The following is a 26,536-nucleotide window of genomic DNA, read 5'->3' as shown; positions in this document are numbered from 1 at the left end:
TATAAATATTTTAGTAGGCCTAATTTCATAAGTTTAATTTTTTTTGCGAATAACAAAATTTAATGAGGTACGGTAGGCTATGAAATTTAAATTTAAATAACTGGTTAAGTTCAGTAAAATGTTTTTTAAAACAGAAAATCTTAGATAAAGCTTCAAGCAAGACCCTTTATTCAATTGCATACAGCATTAAGCTTTAAATGTTGATTTTTTTTGTCCAAATGTTTTAAATGTTTTCAAAATCATTTTTAGATTATTTTTTAAATTTCTTTATAAAAAAATCTAGATGTTTCTAGATTTAAATTATAAAGATCCTAGATAATTATCGTAAGAAAAATGGCAATTGTAAAAAAGGTAGATTACTTTGAGTTTTATTCTGAAGAGGAGTTGGCAGTGTTTCGGTTTGTTTGATTTCTATCGTAATATATGCCCTGTGAGGCCGGATTAACAAACTTAAGAGACTTATATTGGCGAAGTTATTGAAATGTAAAAGTGTGTTAGTTTGAGTTTTATTGATTGATTTAATAGCTTTTTGGTTAATATGATATAAACATGGTGTTATTTTTTCGCTTTATTTGTGTCCTCGTACAACGTTTGAAACGTCTGCTTAACCTTGCCTATAGTGTTATCCCAACGACAGTTGATAGCGCGGGAGCAGTCCACTCATTCCACTGGACTTGTCTGAATTTCATGGTACTTCACGCCGATATCTCGGGTGTCCAGCGCAAAACTTTTAGGTGACCGTGTACAGGTGTGTAATCAAGTTTTTTACCCACCTACAGATTAGGAGTCCTACCATGATTTATAAACATTTTTTAATTAAAATGTATTATTTGGGTGTGTACTGTGCAAACAAATTCCTAAAATATAGGGTGTGTACGTGCCAAAGATTGCAGACTGGGTGCTGGAGCTATATAGGATGTGAAACCTAAGTCACATCGTAACATAATTAACTGAGTTTGACCTGTTATACTTTTTACAGAAATTTGTAGACAATAAAGAACTCTGTTGCATTTGTTGACAATGATATAAGAGTTGTTGAATATTAAATATGTATCGAATGGCAAGAGAATTTTTGTACCATGCATTCCCTTTATGATCTGGCAAATGGAGAAGAGGAGATTTCAATTTTGGCAAAGAGCAATGTGTGTGACGTCTTAAGAAAGCAAAAGTTTAATTACATAGTATCCAACATCCCAAGTGACAGCTGCGATATTGACCCAAGAGAAATCTCTTATGAAGGTTGTGCCTGCAGTCAACCGCGCTGTGGAAATGAGTGCTCGTGTCTGCAACTTTTCGGATCCAGTTACCGAATTTTACCTGACGGCCAAAAAGTTTTGCAGAACCTTTCCAAGTGTCATTTAAAGGAAAATTTACCACCAATCGTTGAATGCAACACCCTGTGTAAGTGCGGACCACGATGCAGCAATCGGGAAGTACAAAATGGGATTCGCATTCCTTTGGAAGTTTTCAACAGTGCCAAGAAGGGATTTGGCTTGCGGTCATCGGTTCCTATTATTCGTGGGCAGTTTGTGTGCGAGTATGCTGGTGAAGTGATAAACAAGAAAGAGGCTTGTTTAAGGACTCGCAAACAATTACCAACCGATATGAATTATATTATTACTGTTCGTGAACATACTTCAAGCGGTCATGTCACTGAAACGTTTGTGGACCCAGTCCAACAAGGAAATGCTGGCCGGTTTGCTAACCACAGCTGTGATCCAAATTTGGTGATGATTCCGATTCGCGTGGACTCAGTAGTACCCAAGCTAGCCCTCTTTGCATGTCGGGACATTGCTCCTCGAGAAGAGCTTACCTTTCATTATGGTGGTACCACTGGTCGAGAATCTGAACACTCGAGCAAAAGAAGAAAAGTTTGCTTGTGTGGTTCACCTCAGTGCACTGGATATTTGCCATACGATGAAACTCTTTTCCACCTATGAGTTACTCAGTTGGCAGAAATGCAGTTGTTAAAAAAATAAGTGATAAGGATGTTTTATGTATACATCATATTTTGAATATACACATTGCCATATTTATTAGACCTTGGTTGAAATTTCAGTTATAAACTTAGACAAGCTTATGTTTTATTTTACTTTTTTTACAATGATTGTAGACATGCAGCATCTATTTACTTTTGCTTTACTTAACACTGCTATTATTTTACCTGTACTTCAGTACTCACTAATAACTGGTAGGGCAAACTGGCTGATTAATCGATACAAGATGGATTCTGTCTTGTCTGAGTATCAGGCATCTTTGGCTGAGCTGACATTTAACAGTAAGCCACATATTAACATGCTGACGGTCCTTGCAGAAGAAAATGTGAACTTCGCTTCTGATATTGTCAAGATTATTGAAACCAGACTTATGAAGGTAACATTGCTTTACAGCAATCTAACATTTTTTTCATATTGTATTTTCAAGGTACTGTCATTGTTTAGATTATTTAAGCCTAGTCCGTATAGTGTATACTTTTGTTAGGAATATGTATTAGACAGGTTACAAAAAACCTATTAAGACAAGCAATACACATACTGAAAATATATACTACATAGTTTGATTTATATGTATATGCCCTGTATAAAACAACATAAAATATAAATTAAGGATAACACTCTTGCTGGCAAATATGTTGTATGTTTGGCGTCTTTCTATGTAAGAAAAGTGATGTCAAATGTATTTTCTTACTATTACTAATTTAGTAAATTTATGCTGAAAAGCATTCGATGCTGTTTTCAAAATGACCGGTTAAAAAACACTGTTTTAACAAATAAAAAAAAAATTCCGCTGCATTAGCATAATAAGTTTAATTTACAAAATTTAAATAGGTTCAACTGAAGAGGAAGCTTCCAGTCTTGTACCTGATCGATTCCATTGTAAAGAACTTTGGTGATGTTTACATGAATCTGTTTAGCAAAAATCTCATTACAACATTTCTGAACATATTTGAAAAGGTGCTTTTGATGGTTTTATGTAGTAGTTTAATCTTTGCAGAAATAATGTACATGCAAAAGTGTCACGGCGTAGTACATCGCAAAGTCTATATATATATGGCAAACAATGTCACCAGAAGTGTTCAATAAGAATACTTTGCCTTAATATGAATTCTACAATCTACAAAGAATATAAGTGACTGTTGGACAAATACAATTATTTATATATTAATCTATTATTAGGGTCCTTAGAACTGGCTTTGTTTTTTTATGTTTAATCTCTGTCTTTTAACCTTTAGATACTGTATTGTGCTTAATGAGATAATGATTAATTAAAACCAAAAAATACTAGAAATTCTATTTATTTCCTTCTTTGTTTTCCAATATAGTTATACATTGTAAAAATATTTAGTTTTGAGTAGAGCTACTGTATATGTATCCTACTTTTCAACATGCCTCTACTTACAAAATATATTTGCTATAAAGGCTGATGGAAAAATTCGAGCCGACTTGTACAAGCTTCGCTCGACATGGGATACAACATTTTCTCTGCGACTACTTCAAAAACTTGACCAAACTATTCGCCACCTTGACCACAACTGGCCAATGCGCTCAAGAAAACATTCACATTCACACTCACGCTCAAGGAATCCTCTTGCCTTGGTTGGTCATCATTACCTATACAGTAACATCCCATTTAAGTTTATATCCCAATTAGGTTTTCAAACAATTGTCAATCAACTAGTTTCAACTTTCTCAGCAATATATTGATATCTAGAATGAATTAAACATAACCATTGAAAGTTATTGATGTCATCAAATGGAGATTTAAACAAGCAACAATGTAGGGCTAAAATTTAAGATTTGTTAATTATGACTTACCTAAATGATTACTGCCTGACATTATATGAACTACATAGATGTTATGTGAATAGAAGCTTATACAAAAAGGCAACTTCTGCCAAATTATCTATTTAAATCTTTTTTTTTGCTATTTTTACAAATGTATAACAGTTTCGCAAATAGTCATTTCAGCCGGATCTTGATCAATATGTATTTCATTTTGCTTTGCTAACTTAAACCATAGAAACCCAACTTTTTCACACTCCCAGAGGTAAACGCATCTTCGTTGCAAAATTGCAAACCAATTTGTTCAAGACAGCACGTTTTTTTAAATTACATAACTTACTACCTTACTTGTGATGACAAAACTAATGCAGAATGTTTATGCAACTGTCAACAAGGTTTGACACCTCTACATTAGCCCTAAGGATTAGCGTCTTCAGTTTGCCTGATTTAAGCCTTCTATATATATATATATATATTCCATATGCATATCTTTGTATTTATAATGCACAATCTCTACGTTGGCACCTACCACCACATTCTGTATTTATTACCTCGTTTCCAGAGTCAATGTCCGATTAATCATCTGACTTATCATTCTGCTCCCCCTGAACCATGGTCTAAAATATTTATGAATTTTTAACTAGAAAAAAAAGTCTGACGGAAAGTTACATATTTTGTGTATTTTACTTCCACTGTTAAAGTTTTGGTGCTTACAGTAGCAAAGGTTTAGTTTAAATTTTTTCCTGCATAAGATCTAGGCCTTCTATTATATATATATATGAACAATAAACATGGATATAATGCTGTATTTATAATTAAGAATTACTAAGTTTGCATTAACCACCTCATAGGTTTGCACACAAACTGCTAAGTGGTGAACTAACTGCGATATTACTGCACATGTGTTTGCTGTTGCTGTACTTGATGTATAACTGTTTCAAAATAAATTTCATTTTTAAACTAAAATATTTTCTATAAGGGTGAATCTGGTTCTTCCCCAAGAAGAAGGTTTTCAACAGATGATGATATTGCCAAATATAATCAGCCTTCCGCATCACAACAGGAACAACAGGAAGAAATTGAAGAAGTTATAGAAGAGGAAGAAATTGAGCTGGTTTGTCATTTTTATTTAACACTTTTAAGTTTAAAGGTTCTTCCGAAAAATAGTGTTGTTTTTATTTATCAGTATTCTGATCTATTTTTGTAAGTTGTTATCAATTTTTGATGTTAACATATAGCAATGGTAAATTATTCAATACTCAACTAATTACTATCTCTATGCCACGGATTTAATTTTTTTTAAAGCAATACTTTTTTTACAATATTGAATTTTTATATCTAGGATGAAGAGAGCCTGGGTGCGTTAGAACAGTTAGAAGAAAAGTTGAAGAAACGACAAGCCGAACTCAATAGGTTGGAATATCTAGAGTCAACCCAGCCAGAAGTTACCTACAAACTTCCAGACAAAGTGGAAGGTTAATAGATTAACTTTTTTAAAACTCAAGATAAAAACTAATTTGTTTTCTCTCAGTTTAATTTGCGATGTTACATTTGCTTTGCCTCTTTGCTTTACAAAAAGGCAAAAATCGTATTTACACGAAACCCAAAACATGACACCCAAATTGTGTTTTTAGCCTTTGTTCATCCTTCGGAGCCTTACTCCAGAAACAAGGTCGAGAGTGATGAAGAAGAAAATGCGCCGGACTTGAAGATGGACCTTGATGAGTACCCTGTCATCCCCATGGAAACAATAGAACATAATCTACCTCCTGAACCAGATGAAAATGCAGAGACCAGGTAAAATTTTCCTCATACAATTTATTCTAGTGATACATAGTTATAGTTTATCCCAGTGGTTCCAAACCTTACAGTAAATATTCAAATCTAACTCCCCCCTACAAGTTTAGTTTGCGAAAATATTGTTTACATTAATATTTTTATGTAATTCTTAGAACAGAAATTAAACTCTCGATTATAAGCTCTACAGCCTCTAATATTCCTCTTTGTACTATGTTTCATATGCAGAAATAACACATAGCACAGACAACCAGTAAGAGATTAATATTGCGACACAAATTCCCCTGTACAAATTACACCCCCCCCCTAGTGGCGTATTTCCCCCTAGTTGGGAACCACAGGTTAACCCTATTGTTTTCGCCATGATTTAACCTGGCGTTCTGCTTTAATGCGTTTACTTAACTATCATGTGTCCGGTTTAAGCTGTTTGCAATGTTTGATGCGATTGTTTAATTCGTTTTTTTTTACGCAACAATTGAATGAATTGACGCTAAGTGTTTGGCATTTAAGTTAATTTGTCATGTGGGTGTAAGAACAATAACTAGTTTTTGCTTACGGACACTTTTACCTAAAGCATATTTTTTGGATTTTAACCCTGGTTTAATAAATATTTAAAATGTGCCTTTAAAAATAGGGATTTAGACAATTTATTTGCTAATGAAATACGCTTACAAATACTTACCCAATGTAATAGCCTAAGGACGGCTTGTTTTCCCTGATTTTTAACCTCAATTTGTTGGTTTCCGTTTCATAACAAACATAAACAAAAACATTGACTGTGTGGACTAAAGGGTATTCTACTTTTACTGTTTAACAGACCGTTATATATTCCGTGTTTTTGTTTTAATTATGAAAAAAAAAAAGAGAGCGTACGTACAATGTCTTTGCTTTATTACAATGCTATAAAAAACATTGCAGTAAATGAATTCAGCAATACACTATCGACCAAATCTTCAACAATTTTTGATCTATCTGACCCACACATAAACAGTAAGTAAGCGGTCCAACGAATTACGATAAAGTTCCAAACAGGAGAGATACGAGATTTATTGGCAGGTAAAGGCACAAGAACGTTAACCCATTTTCTTACGCAGCGCTCGACCCACTACTGACGTCAGCACCAACGACGAACACTGGGAGGCGCAGACGAGCAGCTTCGAGCCGCGCAATAAACGGCGCAACCAGGAGATTTTCGAACACCTCAACAAAAACCGCGTCATCAGTCACTTTTCGCCACACGAAGGTAACTAAACATGCTTGCTTGGTAAAAGTTTCGTAATATGTTGGTGGATTTTAGTAGAATGACAATTAGTTTTTTACCGCACTTGTCTGTATGGCTAGGTTTGTAAAAAAATAACTCTTTTTAAAACTAATTGTCTGGCGGACCGCCTCAAACTTTCGTATAACTTCAAAAATCGTACTGTGTTGAGCGGTTTCTTTTCAATCTCTCAGTCTCTGACACTCGCGAAATAGCAGGGAAAGTAAAGCGAAATGCTGCATTCTAAAGCGACCGCTACAAAACAAGTGCAACTAAGATAAAAAAACGAAAAAAAAAATAATGCTATTATATAAGTAAAATTATTCTTATTTTTTTTAAGTTTAAACTACCAATGTTTGGTTTGTCGAAATTTTAAGTTTTTATTTCGATAACAAATACATAATATAAATCTGGCAACACTTACTGGAAAAATGGGTGAATTTTTCAACCCTAAAACTTTTTCTGTCTCCGTATAACGGCCGTGCAGCTAAATTGCACAGCACGCCAAAGTGACTCCGAAATCTAAAGTTAACGCTTATTGTAGAATCACCGCATATGACGGCTGAAGTGAATCCCGATAAAGTTGAAGTGAAACTTTCGGATCCACCAGTTCAACAACAAGCGATTTCGATCTCAACGCAAACGGCCGACCTGAAAACTGCCGATGTCGACATTCAGAACACTGCAGAAATGAAGGTATTGGCGTTTGTTAGGCGTCGTACGTTTTCTGTCCGGGGAACCTCAACCAGAGCTGGAATATTTGTGCCACGTTAATGCTTAACGACTTAAGACTGTTGTACTTTACATGAAGCGAATTTTAAATTTATGAAAAAGATAACCTTCGCATTGAAAAGTGGAAACTCAAAAATCATTTTTTTAATTTGTTGTTTAGAGATTAAAACGGTTACCCAAAATCTTTGCCTTGATTTATTTCACAATCAACAATAAATCTGTATGTGTATTATTTGTAGCCATAAAATATTTATGATATATACTGACCTGGTATATTCGTTTGAGCCCTCGGTATGTGCCTAGTTGTGTAAAAATGATCTAAAAAATCTAGCCTGACAGTAAGTATTTAAGTAACAATGCTTTTTCAGAAACTAAAAAAATATAAGGGGATGTGATTAACCCACAAAAGGCACATGGCCATTTCCGGTGTCAAAAAATGACCTATATCTGTGTAATACTTCCGTCAGGACGAAACTACCCAGTACAGATACAGGAGAAAGACGAAAAACTTTATGTCCCAGTACCGGGTGCCCGCCAAAACGGTAGGAACCTACTTTAAGATCAAGACCAAGGAGGCCGAGACACAATACGATCCACCTCTTTCACTGCAAGGTAAACTTTACATTTGTTTGAGCGCTTAACTTTTATTAGTACACATCGCCCTAATCAATTCAGTTGCAGGTAAGTTGGAATCAACTTTTGATATTCTGCAGCGTTGTTTACGATCGATGTCACATAGCATTGAATAAGAATTTAGTAACAGAAACCAAAAGATGCTCGAATTGCCTTGTCTACAGCACTAAATGCGGTTTATCTCGTCCAACTGGTCGGGGGTGTATAAGATTAACGATAAATTCCGGCGTATATATCCTTTCAAGTTCGTAGTATTTACAGTCATACCGATTTCGTCGTAAAAATAATGAACATTGCTTAAATGAAAATACCCTTTATGACGCCGGTCGTTAACCAATAGGATAGTTTACTGGCATTTTTGTTTCAAATTGGTTATACGTTGTGGGGTAAACAAACAATAAAATATATCATGATGTAAAAGTTATGTCAAATTTTGTCTAACATTGCTAGATGCTGAAGCTATGTATTAATGTTTTACACTAATAAACCAAATATTAATAATTTACCGAATATGCAAACACTAAGAATGAGAATTAATTTTTTTAATTATTTTTACTGGTATTTAGCCCAGGTCGCAAGCTAGGTCCTTTAATTTTTTGCAAATCTTTTACCTGTTACTTAACAAGTTTCTAAAATAACAATGTCTTGTTTTTCTTTGGCCTTTTCATAGTTGTTTGTCTTTTTGAAATGCCACAATATCAACTAAACATATTCAAGAGTTTTGCAGAACCCGAAAGAATAACGGATTTGTGTTCCACTGGTCGCCAGTAAAACATCAAAATCAAGTGATTAACGACGCCAAGACACTTATACAATCCTTTACAATTTACACCACAATGCATTCAATGTATTCCCAATAAGTTAATATGTTTCAAAGTAAATTATTTTTAGTTCAAATTTTGTCCAAATAAAAAACAACGCCCTATTGATAACCATCGAATTAAACAATGCCGCAAACAGCCACAAATTACGATGTCACAGATTGAAGTCCAATTATTGCAAAAACGCCAACCGAAATATAGAAATGCCAGTTAAATTATAATTATTGGAAAAACAATTTGATACGACAAAACTTGCTGCGACGAGGGTTTTTTCGTCCGGGTGAGTGCCGATTTGTAGACACTCGACCGACTGGCGAGGGCAAATCTTTAATTTAAGGCCAACCCTAAACTGAAACCTTCCATCGATCTTTTCAGACGCGGCTGCGGACAGCACGTGTCTGCCACTCGAGGACGACATTGCTCGGCACCAGCAGCAACATCATCCGCACAGCAAGGTCGAGAACAACCACTCGCTGCACATTCTGCGCTCGCTGCGACAACAGCGCGACCTCGGCATGCTTTGCGACATCACGCTGGCCGCTCAAGGTACCAGCAAACAAACGGCTACATTTCATAATAAGCCCAAAATTTTAGAAGGTCCAAACATTTTTCGATGGAGATTTTGGTCACTTTAATCAACATTAGGAACCAAAATGTTTTATCACATAAGAAAACCAAAAAAAAAACAACTTTGTCTAGAAGAGCCAATTAACTAGGATAAAACAGCTCTGTAATGTTTTTTGCCCTTTTTTCCATTCTTGTTACTATTACCAGAAAACCAAACGTTTCTATGGTTTACTTTATCCGTTTCGTTTTGCTTTTGTATTTTTTCTATTTTTTGTTTAATCGTTTATTGTTTTTGTTTTATCTTTTATGGATCTAGAAATAATCTGTGTTGCAGTCAATTCTTTTAAACCGCTTTATTTACGACCGAGCTATCTATAAAACAACTTCGGTCCCGCCCAAGTCTTCAAAATAGCAGTTCAAGTCAAAAAATAATTTTTAAAAATAAATGTATTGACAGAAGGTACAGCACTGATCCAATTCCTTTACGCTCGCCATATGTATAAATTACTCGCATGTTGAGCATTGATTCTGATCATAACTAAACAGTTCCAACGGAAACTGACATCCTTTTGTCGGCCTCCAAAGGCACAACCCGACTTCAAATATAATGCTTTTATCCCAGGAGAAGCATTCAAGGCGCACAAATCGCTCCTGGTCGCTTGCAGTGACTTCTTCCACACCCTTTTCGCTTCGGAAGAGATCAAACAGACGCCGCTCAGCTTCATCGAGCTTCAGGGAATCACAGGTGAGACCCGCGATCCTAAACTAAACCTATATGGATTGTGGCCCCTTGCATAGACTTTTAACATTCTGAAAAATACGTCACTGGCGCCTCAGAACAGTTCTATGAAGTCATGTGAATATCCTCGGTTAGTTTAATAAATGACGAATATTTAAAACAATCCTCAGTTAAATAAATGACGATTAATTAAAACAACGTAAGCTCGTGTCCATCGAAGATCGCTCCATGGTAGAGTTGCACGTTAAGAAGTTTTTTTTTCTCATTTTAAATTAGAACTAGAATTAAGAAAAATTGCGAAAACTAGAAATTTAACAAAACCTGAACTAAAATAATTGAATTCGTCTTATTGTCCAATATAAAAATGCCAAGGATTTTGCACCAAGATTAGTAGTTTCCAGTAAAATCATAAATTAGATTAGAACTTAAATTAAGAGACACAGGCATGTCGCAACTTAGAATAAAGATAAATATCGCTTTAATTCGTCGAATTAGACGAACGTAACTATCTAGTTGAACAAGAGTCCCGCTTGAGAAACCCTTGTTTCTATAAAGCAAAAAGTGACTTTAACTTCTAAATAAAGCAAAAGTGACTTTAACTTAACTTAAAACGCAAAGCATTCGGAGAACAAAGCATTCAAAAATATGTATTAAATATCGGGAGGCAAATTTTGTCATGTGTAACCGGGTTTCTGTAACACATACACAAACTGGCGCTAAGCTACCAGCCATGCTAAGCGATAGGAAGCAGCGTTGTCTATACTTGAAAAGAAAACGTTGGTCGAGAAGTTTCCAAAGTTGCTTTTTCCTGGTAGTAAAGATAAAATATGGCTTCATTCCGGAAAAAATAGGCTTTGCAAGTCTTAATTTAGAATATTTTCTAAATTGACCGTGGTGATAAATGGGTACATTTTATTTGGATACAAATACCGATATTTTGGACAATCGCCATCCGATACTAAATGGTGTCATTATCCTATGCCCAAACAGACAAAATAGATTAAATTCAAACGTTCAAAGGAAGATTTTCAGATCTTTGGGTCAAAATTTGCCTTAGATGTAAGAAGCGTAGTTGCATTGTTGTCAACCTATATTTATTGATAAATTTACCTTTTTAAGAAAAAATCACTGCGTTGGGTCGCAAAATCGGCAGTAATTGCTATATTAGGCATCAGATCGGCACCAGTTTCACCCTGGTATCGATACTAGCTTTAATGCCGTGAGAGCTTTAATCATCCGTAACCTTGCTTCTTGGAACAAATCCTTGTAAGTATCAAATTTTGTTCACCTTGGGGTGAACCATTCACCAGTTTAAGAAACACTGGCTTAAAACACCGGACTGAGTAAACCACGAGGAAGCATGCGTTTCCCCACCAACAGTGTTCCCGCTAGATTATTTTGTATATTAATTGTGGTAATACGAGATGTCCGATACTTTACATTTAAATTCCGATACGATACCCGATTTTTTTTTGTAGTTTGGACAAAAAAATATCGCAATCCGATCCCATACCAAATGACGTCACTACTATGCCCAAACAAACGTAATACAACGAAAGCATGCGTTTCTCATGCAATAATGTTTTTGCCTGAACCCGCAGCCTCCGCGTTGAGCTTGGTCCTCGACTATATCTACACGTCGGAGGTGGTGGTGGGCGACAGCATTAAGAGCGTGCACGAGATTATCACCGCCGCCAAGCGCCTCAAGATCCACAGTCTCTTTCCTGTGTGCGAAATCCTGGAAGAAGCGCTCGCATCGGACCAGGACATCACCGGTAGGTTAACTTCGCTACTTGGGTTTTCAAGCCTCTTTACCGTATCATGCCGTTTACGATAAACGTTTAATATTGTTGTGGGGACTAAGTGAGGCTAACATATGTTAAATTAATCCGAAGCATTTTTCGTGCATATTGCAGAAATCACTTTTTACCTTTTGCTGCCGCTTGCCGTATCATTGTGGAATTAAAAAAATCATACTCCTTTTTAAGTTGCGCGCTTACTGTTTTGAATTACAAATATTAAGTGGCAACATTTAACAACACATTAAATTTTATGTCCACAATGTAAACTTCAAACTGCTGTCCTACGTGGCTCTAAATATCTTTAATATTGTAATTAAACGTCTGAACCTGTTTGTTTCCATGGTTTATTTCAGGTTGGGTGATTTCCAACACTGAGCTGATTGCACCAAACCACGGAGACCAATCCTTCAACGCCTCTGACGCCCTCCCATCCCACTCCGAAGAGGAAATGTCTCCTCCGGAGGACGATGTCTCCTCGGATGAAAATCATAGGTAAGACACTTTCTTAAAGTTTCACTTCTAGTGATTTACAATGATAAACGAATGATTAATTGTGAGTTATGTCAGTGGTTCTCAACTGGGTTGCCGCGGCACCCTGGTGTGCCATTTCTGATGCGCAAGGGTGCCGAGAGATATTTGAGATTCTTTGAGAATCTGATTTTTGCTCTTTTTGTGTAAGATTGTAGTGGAATAAATCCAATTATAACTTCCTACGTTATGTAGAGTTGATGTGTGTTGTTTCAGTTCCGTTTATGATTTGTTAGTTTAGTAAATTACCTATGGAAAAATCTTGTAGGGGTCCCGCAATCTATTCATTATTTCTGAGGGGTGCCGCTAGCCATAAAAGGCTGAGAAACACTGAGTTATGTGAAAACTTGTTTTTCTTCCTTGGTTATATATTCTGTGAAATTTGCCTTGGCTATTTAAAAAGGCTGCTCACATTGTTTGTTAAACATATTTTTTTTAGTTGTATGCATACCGTGTTTTCCTGTTTACTGGCTCATTAAAGCTCTTTCTATAAAAATAAACTTACCACTTTGGAGGTAAACGTACAACTTCTTAAATCCCTGCTAACCGACGTATCCCCCGATTCCCTTTTTTGTGAAACCTCGCTAATTTACGTGTATTTTTCGATATTCAGAGATGCAGATACATCGGCTCACGTCGGCAAAGATGTAAACAAGAAGAATAGAGTTGGTGAGTTGTCGAAAACAGTTAAAAACATCTATGTTTATTATTTCTATTTCCTTAATTCAACCACGAGTTGCTTGCTATTTTAGATTCATTTGCCGTGTCCGCTTTAGGTGTTTACGACCCCTCTTTTTTATTTCTAGATGTTATTGTAGATGAAATACTAACCGTGTGGGTGTATAGCGTTTTCACATTCGTCTTTAATGGTGTCGCAAATATAATACTCACTGTTGTCTCTTTGAGATTTAGTTCAACATTGCGTTTTGGTTTACGTGTTTGCGCGTTAACGCAGAAACACCGAAGAAACCAGTCAAGCGAAGCTCGTCTCTGGCGCAGCACGACCGCAAGGCAACCAAGCGGAAAGAACGCAGCCAATCAGTGATCGAAGAGCCGAACAAACGGAAAAAGTCGGACGGTACGAAAGTTTAGTAGTAACGAATTGCGAAAGTCTACCAAAATGTTTAATCTTGTTAGTAAATAATTTTGGTAAAAAAAGCACGAGCTCTAAAGTGATTTGTTAAACGACGCCAAAGCTTACAAATAGTATCTGATGACACCATTAAGTTACTATATACTATAGTTTTATTAAAACCATTGTCAAATTAATCAGAAATTTCAAAACCGACGTACTTTTTGTTCTTATTTCTTAGGCCCTTACGCATTCGTACACATCACATACATTACAAATCTACATGGGCTTCAATAGTTTTTGCGCATAGGAAATGACATAACAAATGATAACTAAATACTAATGGTTTATAATGACCGATTAATAAGGATTCAAAGGAAACTACCCAAGGCATACCAAGAGCACACTTTTCGTCAATATGGCATATATAATATTGTCTTGTTCTTTCGTATGGACGATCTTATTATTCCAGTTCAAATGTTCATATGTGAATGTTCAGTTCAAATTTCAATTGGAATAATAAGATCGTCCATTCGAAAGAAGAGCACTTAATGATGTCACGATCGCTCTTTTTAGTACTTCGTTTTAACCCGTAATGTGCCGCTTTAGTATCAGACAAGCGTCGTAACGTTCAACATCGTGCTACATTTTGCTTAGACTCGGAGTTGGAGAAAACGCACTTGTGCCCTCACTGCTCCAAAAAGTTCTGGAAAGAACGAAACTTGCGCTTCCACATCAAGAAAATGCACGCCGACGTCGAAAGAGCTACCAACGGAGGTTAGGCCGCCTTCCTTTTTGGTTTTCTGTTTTGATTACGTAACTGGGAATATGTGAGACACGACACTAAATTGAACTTCATAATACGAATTTTGGAAGCATTTTTTAATTAGAGGATAGCAATGCTATTGCTATATTATTTATTAAATTTGACGTTTATATACTAAAAGAAGCTTTTCAGGTATTCATTTACCTATTGAAATAAACAAATAAATAAATTAGTACCGGAAGAGCTTCTTTTTAGTACACTTTATATGCCTGGTAGCAACAGCATATTTACCCTTCATAACTTGAATTATGTTATTTTTACGTAACGACTTGCCCCATACCCAATCTGCTGTTCTTCAATACACTGATAGTCACAATCCCGTTAAAAAAGCATTCAGTTGAGCTACAGCGAACCTGTTTTTTTCGCTGTGCTATTTGTTCAACGTCCAACCAAACAAAAAAACATACCTAACCTGGAGACTTTTAAAACGTTATTCTAACCCGCTGCCGCAGAGAAAACGAAGAAGACGAGCGATCCTGCGAGCAAAGCAAGTCGCGAAGAAAGCGAGAACCCGAGCAGATGCAAGCAATGCGGTCAAACCTTCAAATCGCCCGCCCTACTAGGCGCCCACACCAAGAAGCACCATCGAAAGGACCGCCAGAAACGGCCAAAAACGGACGATCAAAACCCGGCGGCGAAGGACAAAAACGCAAAATCCGAAGCCGACGGCAGGACGAACAGTAAAAACGACGGCGAACCTGTTGTCGAGATCAGGGCCGTTAAGGAGTCGCCTACCGGAATTGAGGCGTCCAAACCCCGCGCGGACAACCACAAGTCTTCCCTTCCAGCGTTCGGCCAGCAGCAAGATGGCGACGACCCGGCTAACGTGCGGTTACGCTTGTACCAGTGCGAACTGTGCGAAGAGATCTTTTCCGTGCAGTGCTTTTACAAGGCACACATGGCCAGCCACCGGCAAAACTCGGAAGTGCCCTGACATCATGCGCCTAGGGTTAATTGGCTGCTAACGAGCAACCGAATCCTATAATAAATGACCCCGGTAAGAACAAGGAAAGTGATAGCTATTGAAGTGGACATGTAACCTGAATAACTTAAACGGATGGACACTGCTTGTCACTGCTGATCGCAGCCTCGATAGTGCTTAACAGGGCCTGGTCACTTCATGTGAACGAAGTTAGAATACAGTTAGTCTACATTCCACACAATTTGGCTATACCTGTTTTCCGTTCTTTAGACCCCTATGTACCCTAAGTGGCCACATATCTCAGCTGCCTTGTTGCGTAAAATGCGCATTACTTCATAAAACAAAACAGTATAGACTTTCTTGTCTCAGTCAAAATCAGTCACTATAGGTTCTAGTTTATAAAAGAGAAATATATTTCGCCAATCACGGCATCATCAGTCTCTTAATTCGAATGAATACTTCATAAAATTGATTTTTTTTAAGTCAAAGTTTTGCCGTGACAGTTATCACGCACCTACATTAAATTTTGATAGATGTAACTAAAAATATTTGAAAACGCAGAATTTGATTTCGAAATGCCGCCGTTAAACATAACTCCACAAATCTTTATAAAATAAAGCCTCTATATTGTATAAAATGCCACGCTTAAAGCGGTATCGCTTCGAATCCAATTAAGGGCACTTTATAAGAGCCTTGGTTGCCAACCACAGCAGCAAAACCTACCGCAAGCCAATTGTCCTGAAGATTCGCAAAACATCTCGAATATTTTTCTTTGTTTCCAGAGCCTTTTCTGCGCGCAAAGCTTATTTCAAACGTCAATCACGATTCCGCCTTGATTTAGACAGATTTCAGTGGCAATAACTGGTCAGGATTTGAATATTATATATATATATATATCAGGGTTGTTCAAAAAAACACTTTTTTGTCAAATTCAATGGGGACCCTGGAATTGTTAGGTTGCGTCTAAAAAAAACACAAACCAAATCTGAGCACGTTTGGTTCAGTATTGACCGTGCTACGTCAATTTTTATTTTTTATTTTTAGAAAATTCAGATTTGGTCTAAAATTTTTGAAAAAAATAAATTGTCCTCCCTTTAAAAAAAATTTTTTTTTCTTCTTTTTTTGCATTGCTTTGCAATTGAATAGCCATAAATAAACCTGTTTTGCAGTCATATTTCAACAACATTTGATAAGCTGTTTTGTATGAAAAATGGCTTAAAATTTTTAAATAAAGTAGATGCAGCACACATGACATCAAATTAATAAAATAGTGCATTTAGTCCTCACTCACTTACTTCAATTACTTATCTAAAGTTCAAAAAAATGTGCTAAAAAGCCATTTTTCGTACAAAACAGCCTAACAAATGTTGTTGAAATGTGACATTTGTACCATGACTACTCACTTTTTTTACTGCAAAACAGATGTATTTATAGCTATTACGTCAGTACTAAACCAAACGTGCTCAGATTTGGTTTGTGGGGTTTTTAGACGCAACCTAACAATTCCAGGGGGTCCCCACTGAAATTTGACAAAAAGTGTTTTTTTGAACAACCCTGATATATATATAAAATTATATAATCCTTACTTTCTTGCTGCGTTTTTTATACATTTTTGCGCTTGGCGACGCGGAGTAAATTTTTCCATCGTAAAATAAGCCAAGTGCTCCCCCTTCCGTGGTTCAATCCATTTTAATAACCCTAACTTAACTGATCAGATGGCGAGTTTGAAACAGGTCAGCCGTTGCAATGTGCACAGAACGATTTTTTTAATTTTTGCAATATAGTAGAAACAACGAAAACAAAATTTTATGCTCCCAACTGTTTACCCCACCCTTCGTCATTGCCCTGTTGAGATGCTACCCGTAATCTCTTAATTCGGTGCAGTTGTACTGCTGCCCTAGTCTACAGTTATTTGAAAAATTGAACAACGCGTATGCGTGTCATGCTAAGCGTTTTGTACTAAATCACGACCAGATAGCGCAATTTCGCTCACCAATTACGGATTTGCCGCTATATGAGGCCAGGTCGCGACGCCAGTCGTCTCTCCATAACCCGTTTTCGGGCCTTTGTTTCTGCAAAGTGGTTAACTCACACGTATGAACCGGTCATTTACCTGTATTTTGCGTTCCCATTGTCCGAGACAATTTACAGCTCACGACTTCCAACTCAGGTTATCAAAACGTTTACACTTTATTTTGCTGGAGATTGGCTCCTAACTGTTTATAGTTATAAGCTCGTGTTTACCTTTAAATTGTGCAAAAAATGTCCCACCGTATGTTAAGTGATTGGGAATGTTTTTGAACGTTGCTTGGAAAAAGGTCTTGCGCAGATCATCACACTTTCATTTTTTAAGTCGAACTAAACTGTTAAACTATGACGTTAGCGACCAAAGTGTAGTAAATCGTTATTAAGAACATCTTCAAAAAATGGATCGAATCCGGTTTGCAACTGCTTTCGATGTTTTTTATATCAGTCCCACATCGTGCTTACTCTCCGGTGTTGTTTGTGTTCCACTTTGCACCCCTCCACCTTACACCGTTTTTACGTCACTTTGGAGCTAAACAGCTAGCTCAGTCAAGCGGCGTTCGTTACAGTTTTGTTCTTGTGCTGTGACTATTTTTGTTTTTCGATTTTATCATCGCGTTTTTCGTACAAAAAAACAAATTTGTTCCTTGAGCGAAATTGCCTGCGGAAATTAGAGATGCCTGATACTATAGATATTTTATTTGCCCAACATGCATAAATTAGCCCGGTCTTGTTGGATAGTAAATGCTTTTTATTGTGGTAAAGTAACAAAGGCAGCTAATCTGACAGCATCGGTCATATTAACGTGGTAGCGAGAAATAACTTGTAAAAATGTAGTCTTCTGATGTTAGTTTTGATGGGCATATTGTAGTAGTTCTGTAGAAAATACCTCGCATCGCAGGCTTAAACAACTACTTTAATTTATTTTAGGCTGCTATCGATGGCTTGGTCGTTTATTCCATGCTGTGGGACATCACAAACATAATAGTTTACCCTGGATAATTCTCTAACGCAAAGACTAGCAAAATATACATTCATCGGCCACAGGGGAGGCGAGACCGTTTTACCTTTCTTGAAAATCTTAAAATTTATATGTAGCGACATGTTTTCAGTTAAGATTCATGTTTTTGCATAGTAAATGAAGGACAAAAAACTGCTTCCGTTATTGATCCTGTTAAACTTTCAGCACTTAAGTTTTTTTTAAAGCTTCTTAAAACGTTTATTAAACTTGGTCTAGGTCAGTGATTCTCAAACTGGGGTCCGCGGTCTTTTTGGGGTCCGCGACACAATTTTCTGGGACCGCGAAGCACCTAACAAAAAATCAGAACGACTCTCCTGAAGAAGAAAACCACTTGTGCAAAAAAAAAAACAGGAAACTTACTTTTCCAAAGCAAGCTGATTAGTTGTTCATTCACGTCATTGTGCGCTTTTAGTTGAATTGTCCATTGTGAAGTCATAGTATTAGATTGTGCTAATGAGAGTTACGTTTTTACAGCTTGCTGCTGTCACTGTGAGCTGTACGGTCACGGTTTTAAAACTGTTCGTGATTGCTTCACACAAAAAAGTGATTCGTTAGAGGTTAACATAGCCGAGCTGATAGCAAAAAAGCAAGCGCACCCATTCCATTGATACCTTTAAAAACAAATGTTATTTTGTGTATATTTTTAAGCGACCGTGAGCAGTTTAAAAGGTTGTTGAGGGACCGTTGCGCAATTTTTCTAAAAAAGTTTGAGAACCACTGGTCTAGATTCTAGATCAGTTTCTTAATCTTTTTTAAATCATGGCGCAGCTGTGAACTTCTAAACATATAGCGGCGCACATGGCGAGCGAAGCGCACGCAATTTTTTTGTTATGCCGATGCCGATAAATCCTTTCTTTTGAATTTCTTGCAAGTTTTTTAACTGTTGTCCACCTGCCAACCATGGCGCACGAGTAGTGCGCCGCGGCACATCAGTTAAAAAGCGCTGTTCTAGTCTAGAATATAGATTCAAGATCAATTTTGTTTATACATAAAGTGCAATTCCTGTTTAGGTCTTTCAAGTACTAACCAAGCTTTTGTTCTACTTGTTACTGTAAGCGTTTACAAATTTAGTGGTAGACCAAATCAGGGTTGGGCAAACTTTTCAGCTCGCGAGTCGCATTTCAAAATTCAGTAGCCTAATTTAATAACTTTAGTCTAGTTTAATGAAACGTAGTAAGAATATTAAAGCCCATACAGAAGTAAATATCATTGTGAACGTTTCAAATATATTTTATTCATTTTCAACATAGTGAGCCTATATAATTTTAAATTTTGCCAATTTTTACCAAATGAAGCAATTTTTGCGATTTGCGCAAAAAGACTGGATTTCAGCTGCATATTTGCTCACGAGTTCGCTCAAGAAAGATGTATGTAGGCCTTTGTTACAGTTGGTATATCAACTTTCTAGGTAATGGAGTTAACAAAATGAGCGAAATAGCTAAAATTGCGTAGGCTACACCCGATCGACTGAGACTTCTGTTTTGATGATCAAACAAAACGTTAACTAGGCGTACTTCTTTATGTAAGTTTTTATAAGTGAGCTGTTAACTGGCATAAATTATCAATAAAAAACTAAAGCTGTAAATATATTTTCCTATAATGTAAGTAAATCTTCCACTTCACAACAGTATTTGATCACATGTTTTATTGACAATATGTATTTTAACACTGGCAGTATATTTACAGTTGAAAAAAACGACTCAATTGACAAAACATTAAGGCCATTATTAGTTAGCGGCTATACATTGTTCGGCCTGGTTACAGTTGTCTCCTTGACAACAGCAGTTGCAAAAGGATTTGTACTTGTCGGTGTTGCAATGCCATTTTGTCTTCCGTTCCAGCAGGCGATCCTGTAAGCAAAAAATAGACCGTTTTGGCTTGGTATTTTGGGCTCTGACAAAAAATACCGATATTAGAATAACATAAGAGTCGGAATAAAACACAGATTGGAATACGACCAAAAAACTATTAGTCAAAATAAATAAGGACTTAATCCGAATAAGACCTTAATTGTCATAATGAGGTCTAAAGTACTTTACCTAACCCCAAACATCACAACTAACTTCTTCACTAAATAATTTAAAACCCAAACCGCCTTGTGCCGAAACACCGTCTCCACCAATGGCACCGATCAAACCAGGGCATCAAAACGTCGATACTGAAACGGCTTATATGCTAGACCAGTGACTCCAATGGTCCCAACCCCTCTCAACATTAGGCTTTATATTTACCTTGCTGATTTGTATCTATAATTGTGTGTTGCCAGCATTTTTTTCGTGGAAGTGGTAACACTTTTAGTAATCATGGTTAACGGTTTCCCAAAAGCAAGTGTAAAACTAATTTGTGAAGCTGGCATGGATTAAAAGTTTCGAAGAACTGTCGTTTATTAATAAACGAAGCTAACGTGAAAGGTTGCCAATTATAAAAAGCGCATTTTTTGTAAGGTTTGCGCGATGTGACTTTTACCTTCTTTCATGACATCTCGGCAAGACGTACCAATTAAAAGAATATTCAATATCATGGCAGTAATTCTTCATATAGGAGTGTAGTGCGCTCGCCGGATTTATCATGCTTTTAAAGTTTGAGACAAAGCTATAGAAAGTCGTGTTGTTGATTTAGAAAAAGTTTGGATTTGATACTGGGTATCCAGCTTGGTCAAGTTGGCCCCGATTACCATAGCCCCTCCTAATTTTGCCTATAAACGACCAAAAAGCTATTTTTACACCCTTATATCTTCTCCCTGCCCCCCTGGGTAGCGCATTAAGTTGAATTCCGGTTCTCCATAAAATGCAAGTTCGACGAATTTATAAAGTCAATAACAACAATACCGCTATTTTATCAGGGTACAACGTCTCCAAGTTAAAAAAGGGTAAACGTAATGTAAAAAGAACCAGCTTTCTACATTATATTAGCTGTGGAGTCAATTGTGTACACAACTTATTTACCAAAACAATCTTGATAAATGCCCTTTTAACGAGAAATGTGCTAGCGTTTTTTTCTCCTTTTAAATTAAAACTTTTAATAATTTTAACTAAATCAACAATTTATTTCGATCGCTGCGAGTTTATAGACTAGCTTAAATGATATAATTACACACCCGTACGCCTAAAAATTATGTTTCTTTAGAGTGTTTAGACCAGTGGTTCCCAACCGGGGAGGAATTCCTCCCTAGGGAGGAATTTTATGAGTTCAGGGGAGGAATTTCATAAATACAGTAAAAAAAATTAACATTGGAAATGTGTTTAGAATATTTTTGTATATACGTTAGGGATGTCCATTATGTTGGCCACAGATAACTTCCTATCAGGTAAAATATAGGCATGTCAATATTTATTTGCCTCATGGGCTAGGCCAGTGTTTTTTCAACTATCTTTTTCTGTTTCACATATCCTTATTAGGAATGAAAGCGGGACAATAACTGACCTATTTAAATTACATTTTTTGGTCTAATCACTGGTTCTCACATTATTCACGATGACACACATGAGCAATCGAAATCAATCAGCAGTTTGAGTTTATAAATTCCTCATTGTAGGTTGGCTATCTATGAAGCACCTTTAAATTACAAAATTAACATGTTGCCCTTAAAATAACCTGGTAGATTTAAGCCTATTGTCATACAATTGTAGACGCATTTAGACCAGTGGTTCTCAACCGCCGGTCCGCGGACCGGTGCCGGTCCGCATCAACTTCCCCGCCGGTCCGCCAAATATATTACAATTTTATATAAGATGTTAAAAGCTTGTCCATTAAATGTAGAACTTCGACAGTTCCGTAATTTGCTGCTTTGTGACGCAACATAACGTTAATAGTCTACTTGGGACTTTCTTGTTCGTCACAAAAGTGTTGTACGTAAAACGCCTATGATATCAAAATGACCGAAGCAAATTGCTTTTTTGACGTTTCCCTTATTTGCTTTAAGTTGCATATACTTTTGTCGTAATCACATTTTGAGTTGATTTTGATTTTTGAAGGTCCACCGGTCCGCAAAACTTTTTTTGAAATTTTACCGGTCCGTAAGCTAAAAAAGGTTGAGAACCACTGATTTAGACTGTTGGTACAAATTCTAATTCTTACCGAATAAGCACATTATATGGTAAATAGTTAGTTATACTTTATAAAACTAAACTACAATATAACCAAGATGCACACCGTCCATTATAATTTAGATCCGGTTCACCTTTGGAACAGATTAAGAGCAAACCAAATATAAACTTGGTGTTGAGGATGACTTGCGTTGCCGCGTATACAACTACTTTTAGGGCGCAAACAAGAGCAAATTTCCCATTGAGTTGTAATGTGAAATAAATTGATATTTCAAATTGCCACAATTTTTTGCGTTATATTTGTTTTTCGTCTTATGGGGAGGAATGACTAGTTCAAAAATGAGCAAAGGGAGGAATGTAGCAAAAATGGTTGGGAACCACTGGTTTAGACTTATAGCCTACCTGCTTGGCACGACATGATGACGCGGCGCGACATTTTTTTTCAACCTTGTACATAGAGTTGGTCAAGCCTCGTCGAAAGACAAACGTCTCACAAGTGTCCTGAAAAAGTGAAAGCAAGTTAACTGTTGGATGCACTTGCTTTGTGTTGCTCATTGTGTTATATATATACATATATATGAATAACTTAAAACTTGATTTTAAGCACCCATGTTCGATTAATTATTTATTTAACTCTTCACGCTCAAAAATTACGATAATTCCTGTGTTTGGAGCGTCTGTAATACGATATGTGGTATAAACCTAGATCTCCTAAACCACGAGTAATGTAAAACTAAGTGAAGCGGGTGTTTAATGGTTATCTGGTCAAACATGTGTTACCGTTTTTTACTGCCTACCTGGAAACCGCGGCATTGTACCAGGCTGCCTTTTGCATTGCAATCCGCTATGCTTGCAGCGTTTCGACATTGCCAGCACATGCTACCTGGGTAAAACAAAAATCACCTTTTTAAGTATTTCGATTTTAATAAAACAAGAACTGTTCTTTTTGTTTAACGTTAAAAGTAAATACAACTTTTTAATAACTGCCAATATTTTTATTTGTTGTCATCTATAAGCACTCAATCCGATGCAATCACGTTCCAAAAAAAAAACATTAAGCCTATAGCGATTTCGTGTGTAGGCCTACTGGTTGTTCACAAAGCCATCCTGTAACAGTTGCAGTTTGCCCTTGTTGCGCTTTTTTAGAAAGTAGATTATAGACAAATGCTATATTAATTTAGTTTTTATAGTCATCGTATAAACTAAGGTTCCATAGTTAACTCTGGTTAATCGTATCTGAAACGGTTTTAGTCAGACGAAACACGGACTAAAAAGTATACAGAGTCTCTCTTTTAAAACGTACCATTTCTAGTCCCACTTTTTTCGATGGAGGCTATGCGCGATTTGGGCGTCATATTCGCCTTGTTTTTGCAAGTTGAGTTGACGTTGCAACCGTCGCTTTGACAACAGCAGGCGCAGTAGGAAATAGATTTGTCATCATTGCAACCTGATTCCTTTCGATTTTTCAGTCGGTTCTGTAATGTGCGTATAAAATCGACGATGTACATTAGATTATACACGTACAATTTGTGGGATTTTGGTTTAAAATGTGGGATTTTGGTTTTAGTGAAGCAGCTTGTGTTCCAAGGCAACGTTTAGGCGTATAAAACTATAAATACCTGTTTGTTTTTGCACGAGGAAAAGCTTCGGCACTTTTTACTGATGGTGTAAGTTGGATTCATCAGGCCACTTCGGAAAGTGTACGTTTCGCACGTGTCCTTTGCAAGATAAGTAAAATAATTACGTTTTTATTTTATATTACCAAAACATCATTTAACTAAAAAGGTGAGCAGAAAGTACCTGGTGATCGGGACACTCTTTCAAACTGCCCCTTTCGTTGCAATCGTTGATATCCCTGGCATTTTGACATTGCCAGCAAAATATGGCTGTGCAAAATAAAGTAAACAATATTATTTTGCGAAAAAAATTGAAGATATAGAATCAATAAAGTATTTTTTTAAATAAACTTTAGGCTTAAGTTAAATAACTTTTCAGCGGTTTTAACTACCATTAAAGATAAGCACTAAAATATCAACACCAAAATAACATTTTATTTACACCAACCTTGTCCGAACGAAAACAAACTTGCAATCACTACAACGTGATAAACCCATGTTCCACTCATGGCTTCCAGTTGTGTTGTAAGCGTCCCAAAACTCTGTTATCGATCCAACAAGTGACCGACCCTTTTAATGACTACTTCCTATGAGCTTCCTGCCAATGACGCAACACTTGTGATGTGACGTAAGGACAAAGCAGTAAAATTCTGCACGCATCGCGTTTTGTGAAGAAAGTTTGTTACATTCAATAAGCAGCCAGTTTAAATAGACGCATGAACTTTTTAATGAGGTGCGAAAGCATGGTTACCAACTGTTGAATCTTATTCGAGATGACGCGCAAACTGGTAGAACTGAATGTTTTATGAACGAACTTATTTTACCAACGATAAGAAAATTGTGCAATAAATATAATTTAGTTTGAAATGTTAAAATCTATTTGCTTGAACAAACTTAAATAGGTTTTGAAACGCGTTTTTTGCATTACAACAAGCCTAAAGTAACGTAAATCATAATATTGTCATTTATATTTTTACAGAGATAAATTGATAACATATACCAAGCACTTTTATCTTTCTGCGGGGCAAGCAAAAAGTGTCCTTCTATTGTCAGTGACCTTGTTAAATGTCTCGCCTATAAATGACTATAATTGCTCTGCTTGGTCGACTTGCTGAAGTTTCTTTATTATAGCTTGATTCATACGAACTTTCCTCCGAACGTTATCTAAAAGTTCTAATGTCAGTAGGCTATCATTGAAGACTTTTATGCAAGAGTTCAGTATAAGTATTTATGAATTGTTTTCAAATAAAAAAGTTATGCTGACTGACACTGTCAACTTTTCAAAATAAACCCTAAAGGCCTGTATATAATTACATTTTGCGTTTGCACGATCAATACTGTGGCTATCCGTTCCGTCGGAATATATTTCGTTTTGTCATGATTTGCACATCCGTCATCCGTGTAAGTCAATTGATAAATTTGCCTTATACAGTTTGGCAAATCGTGTTTTCGCAATACACATCACGTATTGCAAGCACGCTTTGCATGCCAATTACATAAAACTGATCGACACGTTCAAATATTTGGCAGATCCGGTTTGCCGCATTATTTTTTGTATAATTAATTCCGACATATTGTGGCATTTTCTATTTATTGTTAGCCAGAAAAGTTGTTTTGTTTTATTGATGGATTTATGAATCACTCCCATTGACTCTTTTCAAATGAATCGAAAGCATTTATTCGTCGACATGCAACTAAGGCTTTTATGTTGCTGTCATCACAGTCCTAATATAACCTCAATGATCAAGAAATTTCTACTGACAATTGCGACATAATATATGGCGCATGGTGCCTCAAAGCACGTTTTTCCTGTTAAACTAAATTTGGTGTTACAATTACGCAATGGTCAATAAACTAGTGCATACAGTACTTAGTGGATGACAGGGTTTTACCAAACTTCGTGCCGTATCCGGCGACTTTCTCATTATAAGTGCATTTTATACTTTTAATCTGGCCGCAAACCAAAAAGTTAAGAAATGGCTTGTAAGTTATTACACCACAATAAAGCTCATACATCAAGGAAAGAACAAACACAAGTTTAAAGACGCACAAATTTCTTGAGATTGTTATTTCAATGCCCCTATAAAAGTTCAATTTTGTAAGTTGTTTCAAGTTCAAAGGTTATATAAAACTCATTCAAGCATGGCAAAATATATACATATATATATTTTTGTATAAAAGTAATAATGCGTTTCGTTTGTAAGAGTACATTTTGTAGAGCTTGTTTACTATGCAGGTAAGTTTAGCATCAAACAGACTAGTGTTTCACGGTTATTTTTTTAAAGATTACAAATCTATATGAAATGTATTTCGTTAAGCGAAAGGTATTGGCAGTTGGACAACAAAACA

At 36.3% G+C, this 26,536-nt stretch overlaps 3 protein-coding genes across 3 annotated transcripts; 2 read left to right on the top strand and 1 right to left on the bottom strand.

The window, feature by feature from the left end:
- The first annotated feature begins 984 nt into the window (after positions 1 to 984).
- On the top strand, positions 985 to 1,955 carry LOC146167477 (histone-lysine N-methyltransferase SETMAR-like). The gene has a single exon (XM_083380711.1). The coding sequence runs from the start codon at positions 1,080 to 1,082 to the stop codon at positions 1,938 to 1,940; it is 861 nt and encodes a 286-aa protein (XP_083236837.1). The 5' UTR covers positions 985 to 1,079; the 3' UTR covers positions 1,941 to 1,955.
- A 124-nt stretch (positions 1,956 to 2,079) lies between these two features.
- LOC146167476 (uncharacterized) lies at positions 2,080 to 16,422 on the top strand. The gene is made up of 17 exons (XM_083380704.1): positions 2,080 to 2,373; positions 2,829 to 2,954; positions 3,420 to 3,596; positions 4,762 to 4,896; positions 5,125 to 5,257; positions 5,417 to 5,579; positions 6,674 to 6,822; positions 7,382 to 7,533; positions 8,037 to 8,181; positions 9,399 to 9,569; positions 10,213 to 10,335; positions 11,931 to 12,104; positions 12,485 to 12,623; positions 13,273 to 13,328; positions 13,615 to 13,737; positions 14,389 to 14,508; positions 15,010 to 16,422. The coding sequence occupies exons 1-17, from the start codon at positions 2,080 to 2,082 to the stop codon at positions 15,489 to 15,491; spliced, it is 2,862 nt and encodes a 953-aa protein (XP_083236830.1). The 3' UTR covers positions 15,492 to 16,422.
- Positions 16,423 to 20,172: 3,750 nt separating this feature from the next.
- On the bottom strand, positions 20,173 to 24,780 carry LOC146167475 (uncharacterized). The gene is made up of 7 exons (XM_083390867.1): positions 24,636 to 24,780; positions 24,372 to 24,457; positions 24,191 to 24,289; positions 23,875 to 24,046; positions 23,369 to 23,454; positions 22,974 to 23,072; positions 20,173 to 20,375 (listed from the first exon to the last, which is right to left on the bottom strand). The coding sequence occupies exons 1-7, from the start codon at positions 24,694 to 24,696 to the stop codon at positions 20,253 to 20,255; spliced, it is 726 nt and encodes a 241-aa protein (XP_083246993.1). The 5' UTR covers positions 24,697 to 24,780; the 3' UTR covers positions 20,173 to 20,252.
- Between the last annotated feature and the right edge of the window lie 1,756 nt (positions 24,781 to 26,536).

Source organism: Ascidiella aspersa, chromosome 1 (genome assembly GCF_963924565.1).
Source record: "Ascidiella aspersa chromosome 1, kaAscAspe10.2, whole genome shotgun sequence".
NCBI classification, from domain to species: domain Eukaryota; kingdom Metazoa; phylum Chordata; class Ascidiacea; order Phlebobranchia; family Ascidiidae; genus Ascidiella; species Ascidiella aspersa.
The sequence above is the reverse complement of the archived record's forward strand: the minus strand, read 5'-3'. Positions and strand labels throughout refer to the sequence as shown.